Genomic DNA, 10,008 nt, shown 5'->3' with positions numbered 1-10,008 from the left:
TGGCCAGGGTTCCACAGGCATAACAGCAATAGAACCATACTGGCATCCACTATTTCATGTAGATGCAAGAAATTGCATATGGGATCAGCATCAGCAGAGAAGCTGGCATGCTTCCTACAACCAATGAAAAGAGCAGAACTTTTAGAAACTTTTGGCCAGCACAGATCCCAGTATTATTGGTCTCAGATTACTATTAATTACATTAATCATTAATATAAAAACTGGCTAGAATCTGGCTTTGACTTACACAGCCACAGGCAAATTTTGGCCTATGTTAATTAAAATAAGCTGTGGGAACTGTAAGACATCTGACAGCCTTTGTCTAACAGAAAATGACTACCACAACAGCACAGCACCTGGGTAAACATGTCCACCAGGCTCCATCATATACAGGGTGAAAAACAGGCTCTTTGTAACAAAGTCTAAAGAATTTAAAAGTTTAAAGAATTAAAATCTATCAACAGCAACACACTGACCTTGCCAACACTGACATTAACATCATTCTGTTTATCACCAAGAACACAAACTTCATGCCAACAAAACTTACCATGTGTAAAGTTTGTATTTAATGACTTTCTCAGTCATTCCCTCACTTCATTTTTCATTATTGGCTTGTGACATTTAGTTATCAGGGGCAAAGGAAATTCAAAAATCCTCTGAAATAGATATGGATGATGAAGAGAAGTTAGTTACTATGCCTGTATTGCATGGTGCATGGGATTTCCAGTTTCCAAACAGCATCAAAATGTAAGGAAAAAGTTTGATGATGGGTTAGAATGGACTGAACTCAAGGAGAGCACTAAACTGCTATAATGTGTAGAACAAAGCAATTTTAATTTTTTTCTGAAAGTTGATTGGGCTTTTTAATGGGCCACCAGTATCACAACATACACCAAATATTAAGAGGTTGTATATCATATAGCACAATGCAGGATCACCAGAATGGAGATCTTTCCTTGCTCAAGGCCTTGCAAATCTTCTAAGTTTGCAGTATTTCTGAAAAATATCTAATCATTCATTCTTCTGATCCTTTCAAAGTCCAAAGTCAAAGTTCACTTAAAAGCCATAATTTGATTTCAGACTTTTGCACCTTCACAAACAGAAGGAAAATATGGTCATAATAAAAGTATACAATGAAAGTGTGCGCAATACTTCAGTGTTCACCAAACGAGGCCCTGTATGCAGTTAGCTAAAAATGAGATAAGCCTTCACTCTGCATGTCTGAGGAATGAAGTGTGTTTATTTTCCCAAGTAAAAGCATCAGAAGAGTTTCTTAAGATTTTGACATAATATTAAGCTGTGGTCTCAGAATTTTGAACCTCAGTGGCAACTACTCCTTGTTTCATTCAATTATAAATCCAAGGAAAAATCAGCCATCTTGTTATGGTATGAGCTGCAGTTATGCAGATCTATAACTTAGTTATCAAAACAGAAATCCAATCAGACTCTTGTAAACAGCATATATACTTATGTATCTATGTGTATATTGCCTACCATCTTTTAAAATCTGGCTGAAGGAGTTGCCAACTTCACATTTACAAGTAATAAATCATTACGATCAAGTGAAAACTATAAAACAGAGAAAACACACATGTAAAAATGTATAAAAACAATCTTACTAATTATGATACTAAAAGAATAGAATAGTTGAAAGAAAAAATAGGTTTATAAATCTGTATTATAATTATTGTAAATATGGCTATCATAGTAATAGCTGTAACTTTGTATAACCATCAGGAATAACATTTGCACAGAAACCTCATCAGAAAGACACAAAAGAATTTGGCAAAAAGAACAAAAGGTAACTGCATATCTTTTGCTCATTATATCTATGAGGAGGAGGATGAGAATTTTAGGGAAAAACAAGCTTCTCTGCAGTTTAAGTTATATTAGGTGGGGGAAGTTGGACTAGTTACATTCTGGAAAATGAAAGAAACATTCTCATTTATCCTTTCGAGGAAAGGATCATCTAGAGTCTGATGTCGCCCAGAGAAATGTTTCCATTGCATCAGCTGTGACATGGAGAGTGGTTTCTTTGAATTAGGCTTCCCATGGTTTTGTCCAAGTTGGCAACCTCTAGATACAGAAGGCTTTTCTGACGAATGATCTGAAAAATGATACAGCAGACTAATCAGAGAAAGCTGAGACAGAAATTTCTTAGTCTGAATCAATAAGCCAGTTCGTGGTAATGAATGTGGGAAAAATAGAACAGTAAGTGTAATCCTTCTATGTCAATGAAAACCAAACATATGTGTCCACGGTCAGAGAGGAAAGGGTGTTTCTTGCCTTGATTATCAAAATCACTGCATGTAGCGCAAAGAAAAATCCTTTTATAAATAGATGGAAAAGGAAATGCCTTATCTGGCAATTTCCCTTGTGCTCTCTTCCTAATTCTGTGATACTTCAGCTGTCCATGTTCTTTAAGTAACTCTGAATATGGAAGTATCCTGCACCAAATCTCATGCTGGCTTCTGTTTCCTCTCAGAGGAGTCATTCCGATCAGCTAAGAATAGCTTGGATAGCTATTTCATTGACTCAGGACACTAGAGGTTGATCTCTAGTGCACTTTGAACGTCCTGGTTATGCCAAGTTGTTTAACAGTGTACTGTATATATTGTGAGTCACAATAAGGAGAGGACTGTTTCCTATAAAGCACATAGCCAGAAATTCACTTTGCACAAAGGATTCTAAAGCCCCAAGCAATACAAGGTCATTGCAGAGTATCCTATGTTTTGCTGACTTCATGATTCATCTCACACACGTGACAAAAACAACAAGTTTGGATGGACAAAATTGCATCATTGTTGTTATTGGTTTAAAATATGTGGTCAAATATTTTCATAGTAGTGTTTCCTAGGAAATATCAGTGATATGAGCAGCATGATGATTCAGAGTATTCTTAAGATTTTGAAACTTTTACCTGGAGACCCCATAAAAACTCCTACATAAAAGACTTTCCTTCTAACTGACATATGATTCACATTTGTGCTAGACATCTTCTTTTACTGTCCAGAAGAAAATTTAGGATTAGCACTTCTCAAGTTCTTAGGGATTCTGCATTGTTAACTCCGTAAACTGAACCATGATCAGATAAAATTATAAACTTTCAGGTTTGTAGCTCATCTGAAAACCAGAAGAGCAAGCAACCCATCTGCAAGATCCATATTGCAGTTAATTACTTCCTTTCGAGAGTCCTGTGGTTTGCTAAAGATGTCCTCAGTATGAGAACAAAAGGGTCTTGATCAAGAATACCCAGTCTTATTGGTAGTTCTAAGAGAGATCCCAGCGCCAAGATAATTAGGTCTTAAATTAATTTTAAGCTCAGATATTGTGCAGCCTGTATCGTATTGCTTTGTTCCCTTTCAGTTTATCTTTTGAATCAAGATTGCTAGAAATGTAGGAGATATGAGCCTTGAGAAAGGCAAAGAGACCAACTAATGGTAGCTGAATTCTGGGGTGATCAAACTGAAGACCACCACTCACAACAATTTGACTAGGGAACTGCTGAGTCAGTTGCCTGCTCTTTAGGAAGCCAAACCTTCCCCTGCTCATTTCCAGCTCTAAAATTTAAGAATAATCTTCAGGTTTTTCCATGATTTACCACCACAAAGGTTCTGTTCACTATAACTAAGACATGATTACCTTTGAAGTTCTGATTACATTCACTGCCCTGAAGTTCAAGAGACTGAAGCTGTGGTTGAACTGATGGAACTAATATGTGTTCAAAGCGTAAGAAAAGCAGTCAAGAGCAATAATACAATTGCAAAATGCTAAATAAAATTATATGCACCTGTATTCACCATAGAAGTAATGTTTTAAAATCTGTTTGTATCTCCGCAGTCCAAGAGCTCTACTCTCTGCCTCATTGCACATTAGTGAGAAAACACGACTAACATTTAACAGCAAAGGTGCCTTTTCCACACAGATCTGAACAACACCTGAGCTATATATTTCCCTATGTAAAAACAGAAGGTCGAATTCTTCAACTATTAAAGAAGGGTACAAAGACAATTAATATTTGGAGGAAAAATAAAGGAGAAAGTTAAATTCTTAAGGCCACAGAAGTATTATGCATTTCAATAACCAAGCCCCCCCCTACTTTGGGTAGAATGAGATGAGAAAGGAATACAGCTTTACCCTATTACCTGAAGACATTGAAACCATCAAGCAAAATAGTCACACTGAGTCTGTATTACTTAATTCATTATTTGTGTTTGTCAAGAATATGAACACTCTGGTAGCCATTTCTTTTGCTCTTTTTACAGTGATATCTTACTATGGTATTTTATCATGGTTTTACTGTGACACTTAGAAGAGATCTATATTTGCACCTCATAATCACATTTTTAAATATTGTATATGGGTATTTCATGCCCAAAGGAAAGAAATATATCAGGGTAATAGAAACTCTTTCCTTTGAGAAACTAGATGAGCTATAAAAACTAAAATGGATGGAGTGTAGACATAACTTAAACAAGGTAATACTTTTTTTTATATATATATATATAATCCTGCTTTTCACTTAAACCTACATACAACACAGAGTTAACACAATTCTGACATGCAGAAAGAACAACAGTCATGTTTCTGCAGAAAGGATAAATGCAAAAATCTACAATTTGGGTTTATGACTGCCAGGTTATCTTCCAACATTTCTCAAATGATTATTTCAATCGTCCTGCGTCAACATTAGCTAATAACTGTGAAATGAAAGAAAAGAAGATATTTTCAGAGATTTGGTCTAGCATTATCCAGATCTTCATCTGGTAGTTGCTGGTGTAGCTGTCCATGGGTAAGCAGCTTTTGAACCAACTTGCTGCATTTTTACCAAATAATCATTATTGTCCTTGAATAGTTAGAAACAAAATACTATATAACCTCATTGGATAGTTAACCATCACTAGTCCTGCTGGCCATAGCTAATTCAAGGAATTAAGAGGTGGGATATATACACTGATTGTTACTGCAAGGAGTGAATTTTTTCTTAATCTTGTGAAGGGGCCCTATGGGTTAGAAAAATCAGGCAATATCTGGAAGATCCTATAAAGAATTTCATTACTTTAATCCTATTTTTCCGGGTGTCAAGAGTTTTTTCCAGTGACAGACCAAATACTGAAAATGGATGCCCTTCCTCAGCAACGGCTAGAGATAATGAAAAAGAAACTCACTTTGATGGTCTTTCTTTCCCATACAATTGCACTCAAGCAAGTCATGGGTAACACAGCTGGAATCTTCATGAAGTGTAAAGAGATTTCTAAGCTCCTCAATGGAAAAGTGGATGTGTTCAGAGGTCTTGGAAAGGTCTACAACTGCCCCAGAAAGGTCTTGCTTGCTGATCTGTCTTTGATAAATCTTCTCTTCTATTGAGCCTGTATTGAAAAAAAAAAGTAGATGCACAAAGTTAATTTTTGGCCAATACTTCTCAAAAAGAAAAGTCAAATCCATTTTTTCTAACAATATTCATAGGAAATACTGAACTATTATTTTCAGCTATTAAAACAAGAGCAAAGCAAAGGCAAATGAATCAATGTGATATCTCTATTCTAACTCAGTTCAGAGTGAATTATATCTTTTATATTTTTAAATATTTTTTAAAGAATGAGTGATTTCCAAAAATATTCCCTCTGCTTATTTTATTGACAAAATATCAATAGCTATTCTCACTCTAGGATATGTCTGAACATCACCTCCAACCTGTGGTTAGCAGTCTGTAGATGCACACAGTATGTTTCTGACCATCTCTCCACACCCTCGCCATTGCCTAAAAGAAGCAAAAAGATTAAAATTCTTAATAGCCTGCTCTACAATTGTATTTTAGGTAAAACATGCACCCTTTTCTCATCAAATTACCAGTTCTGCTAGCTCATTCAAAAGGATGTTGTCCAAACAAAGCATTCCTTAATAGATGTCTGTGATTTTTTTTATAAAAATCTTCTGGTGTTAACTCTAAATAATTTCTAAAATGTAATTTACTTTCTAACATTTATGCTCCTCTTTCTCTGTGTAAGAAACTAGGGGTTCCATTTGTTTTCTGCTACTAACACTCTCTTCATATTTTCAAAGTCTTAATAACAGTTTAATGTCTCACAGGAATATTCATCATTCTCTTCTTCTCCCAAAACATTTTTGCCACAGTATATCTTTAAAAATGACATTTCCATTTCTATTAAAATTGTAAAATCAGTGTTTTGCACACCCTTTAAGTCTTAAGCAAAGAAAAAAGTAACTGAGAGAGCACAGTTACAGGACTTTTGTCAAAAACATAGGATTACAAATGTATATTTGGTACAGGTACTCACAACACAGCATGCAGTATTTGGCAAGCTGTAGCAATTTTCACTGATTTACCTGACTCTGTTTCAACCAACTAGACAAGTGACCACATGAGGGTACTGATTCACACTTAAAACAGGAGTAAGGCCAAGAATCAGAGCTTATTTCAGGTATTAACTACTTAGCATTAGCGTATAATAGGAGGTTTCTTACTATGTTTGTACAAGGATTTTTTAAAAACTGCCATTGTTAAGAAGTATTTTAACCAAACATTCTTATGCCAACTAAATAATTTCTTTAGATTAAAAGTATCATTACAAGAATAGCCTGGCACTTGGCTTTGTTTTCTTTCTTTTAGCATGGCTGCCACGTGATTTTCTCGTTCTCTTAATTCTCATCAGGACCTCTTCCTTTTCTCAGGTATAACAAAAAGTTTTTTTTTTTTTCTTTTCCTCAGCAACACTCACTACACAATCTAATCATAATTTTCTTTTCTTTTTAGAAAACAGTAGCTTTCCAGTTAATAGGCGATCAGGAGACACAGGGGGCACATGACTCATTTCTCAAAGGAAACTAGAATTTACTCTTTTCATTTTTTACTGCAAGGGGGCTTCTAATGATACCAATATATATAATTTGACAGAGAAATGTTTCTCCTTTTTTTCCCTCTGGTAGAGCTTTCATCCAACATCATACTCATCCCGACGCAATGGAATGATAATCAGGTAGCAGTGAGACATGATAAGTCAAACATTTCAGAATCAATCAAAAACTCATTCGATGCCCATCCCAACCCACAAGTACACAGTTGTGTCAGACCTGAATATCTGTAGCTGGATTCCAGTCGATATCATACAGGATCAAATGAGATGCTCCAACCAGATTCAGTCCTACCCCACCAGCCTTTGAACTCAGCAAAAAGATAAAAGCTGGGCTGAATTTATTATTAAAACTATCAACAATCTGTTGCCTCTGGGAGACAGGAGTATGTCCATCAAGTCTAGTATAAGAGTATCCATGACGTTTGCATGTCTCTTGCAATATATTCAGTGTCTGAGTGTAATTGGATACCAGCACAACTCTGTCAAACAGGAGAGAAGGTGATCTTGTTATCTTAGACCTTGATGAAGTCAAAGTACAATAACAAATTACTGAAGACATCTAAGGAAATAAAAATCACAACTCAAGTAAAAATTACACATGAACCTGAGATTACTCATAAATCGTAAAACATAAAACACTTAATATTAATTTGAAGCATATACAAGATTTGGATGCATTATATCTATTGTCAAGCATTCACATGTTAAGTATTTTTTTTCCAACAGAATTTGACTTAATGCATAGACTGCAGGGGTCCAGGACCAACCACAGAGATAGATTTTTTTTTTAATCTCTACTTATACAAAATAGCTGTTGTTAAGAAAAAGTATAGGCATTTGCAAAGGGTGTCATAGAGGCTAACACATATTTTTACTTATACTTTTTACTTTTACTTTTTACTTTTTACTTATACTTATACTTAGAGGCTCTACATTTTTACTTATACTTTTTAAGGAGATTGGAATTGAGCCTGTATATTGAAAAAATTATTTAGTACTGATGACAGCAGAGAAACAATACAAAAACCCCATAAATAGTAGATTATAAGTGGCACAACTTTAAAAAAAAGCTACAGTGGAGTTATGTACACAATCTAGAAGAATTATGAGAAACAAAATCATGCCTGTCAAATAGGAAGACAGCGCCTCTTGCCTACATCTTGAGACTGAAAGGAAAGGGAATGAGGGATGGCAAAGGACTTCATAAGCAATTCAGTTTTGGAAAGTGTTAATGCAAATTCAGTCTCTTGGTCCCTTAAACTAATGGCCTATACTATGTCAATGTTTTTTCTCAGAAATTTTGACTACATAAGTTTCAGAGATCTGCAAATTTAAAACTTCTATCCTTCCAGGTATTGAGCACAATTCTGCTAAGAGAACATAGAAAGATCTATTGAATTTAAACCATAAATAAAATAATAAGCAGATAAGGCATTTGCTGCAATATCTGGTTTGGAGGTCTTTTACAATCTAAACTGAATTTACAGAATTCCATCAAAAATGCTGTATTCTTTTAATTCTTTTAATTCTTAAAAATAAATACAGAAGAACTAGACAGATGATTTGAAGAAATCTGGTAAATTAGCATTTTAAAACTGTTTTGAAGTAAGTATAAAATAAGTATACAGCTTATTTTACAAATGAACTATATTCAAGACTTATTTGTAAGATTTTGCAAGATTGATGTTTTTGTCCAAACTAAAATTCATACCTTTGCTTTCACTCGCAAATAGAATATATACTTTCTAAGGAGCTTGGAACTGAGTCTGTATGCTGCAAAACTACTTAGTACTGATGACAGTAAATGACAGCAGAAAAACAAACAAAGAGAAACATAAATAGTACTGAATTTAATCAGTAAAATTTTTAAAGTTGCAAAATAAAGCCTCAACACTAGTTGCAACACAGCTGCTCCCACAGCACTGATACAGGGGAAACTGCTTTTTCCTTCCCATACTTTTTAGCTACAGGAATAAGGCTAACTCATTCAGGTATTTAGCTGACCCTGGTTTCAATGGATGTTAAGCATATTCCTATGACAAGCTCAGCTTTTCTGATTTGTAAAAAAAAAAGAGTATCAGAAAGAAACAAATTCCATTGTAACAGTGCCAAGAGATCTGCTAATACTTCCCACTACTGAATTGCAGCATGTCCTATGTAGGCACCAATTTACATCAACTTAAAAATTTTGAAAGATAAATACTTTTGGAGCAGCTGGACTTTAGGGCATGGGCGCACAAAAATCTTATCCTGGAATACAAGAGTATGTGAGATCCCCAATAACGAGCAATCCCCCAGGAACTGGCCTTGTGTATTCTATAACCCCAGCATGAACCAAAATGCTGCGTGTCAGCACCATTTACCATGGGGGACACAGGCAGCTGCTGTGCCGGTTCACCTGCTAGGATTCACTCCTGTGAACATGCCCTACACAGAAAAGGCAGCAAGCACTGAACAATCAAACATGATAAAAGAGCAAAGAACTCATAATCTATGAATTAAAAATATTTTTGTGCAATTTTAAATATTTAATACATTAAATAGTTGCCTCAAGGAGATGCAAAGCATTAGGAAATCTGTGCAAGTGCAGGTAGTATGCCTGGTACAGGGGTTGTAGCAAACTCTTTCTTAGCTGTTGAAACTCAGTATGAAAAGTTCATTTAGCTGGAAATAATACAAGGAGTAACTTTGAAAATTATGCCAGCTCCAAATCCTAGTTTAGTAATTTAACAAGGAAAAGCCAGAAATGTAACACACAAATATATTTAGCAGCTCTGCAAAGCCTTTATTTTGAATGTTATATCACTATACGTTTGAAAACAAAACAGAATAACCAGAAGATCACCTCCACATCTCCCTTTAACTTTTCTTTCACACTTGCCTTTCAGAAGAGCTGAGTTCATGGATTGCTGCTAATAGCTTCACCAGCACCTGCAACTTTCCTGAGTCAGTTTCAGAGGAAGTGTCAGAAGTATAATCTTGTGGGAAGACCTCTCTCAAACCTTCATAGAGACTGGATTCGTCATGTTCGTCACATACAGAGTCACTAGTTTTTTCCTACGAAAAATAGAAAGATTTAAGCTCCTTGTCCTCTCTAAAATAATTCTGTTTAAACTTTGCTAATATTTTTATT

The 10,008-nt window shown here is 35.2% G+C and overlaps 1 protein-coding gene across 1 annotated transcript in view; it reads right to left on the bottom strand.

Moving 5' to 3' along the window:
- Positions 1 to 1,745: 1,745 nt before the first annotated feature.
- Positions 1,746 to 10,008, bottom strand: part of RAD54B (RAD54 homolog B) — a 65,958-nt gene continuing 57,695 nt past the window's right edge. The window contains exons 11-15 of the mRNA XM_062568356.1: positions 9,757 to 9,932; positions 7,093 to 7,354; positions 5,695 to 5,761; positions 5,169 to 5,369; positions 1,746 to 2,107 (exon numbers count right to left, since the gene is read on the bottom strand). Coding sequence (XP_062424340.1) covers positions 1,890 to 2,107; positions 5,169 to 5,369; positions 5,695 to 5,761; positions 7,093 to 7,354; positions 9,757 to 9,932 — 924 coding nt within the window. The 3' untranslated portion in view covers positions 1,746 to 1,889. The remainder of the gene's footprint in view (positions 2,108 to 5,168; positions 5,370 to 5,694; positions 5,762 to 7,092; positions 7,355 to 9,756; positions 9,933 to 10,008) is intronic.

The sequence above is a fragment of the Rhea pennata genome, chromosome 2 (genome assembly GCF_028389875.1).
Source record: "Rhea pennata isolate bPtePen1 chromosome 2, bPtePen1.pri, whole genome shotgun sequence".
NCBI lineage: Eukaryota > Metazoa > Chordata > Aves > Rheiformes > Rheidae > Rhea > Rhea pennata.
The sequence above is the reverse complement of the archived record's forward strand: the minus strand, read 5'-3'. Positions and strand labels throughout refer to the sequence as shown.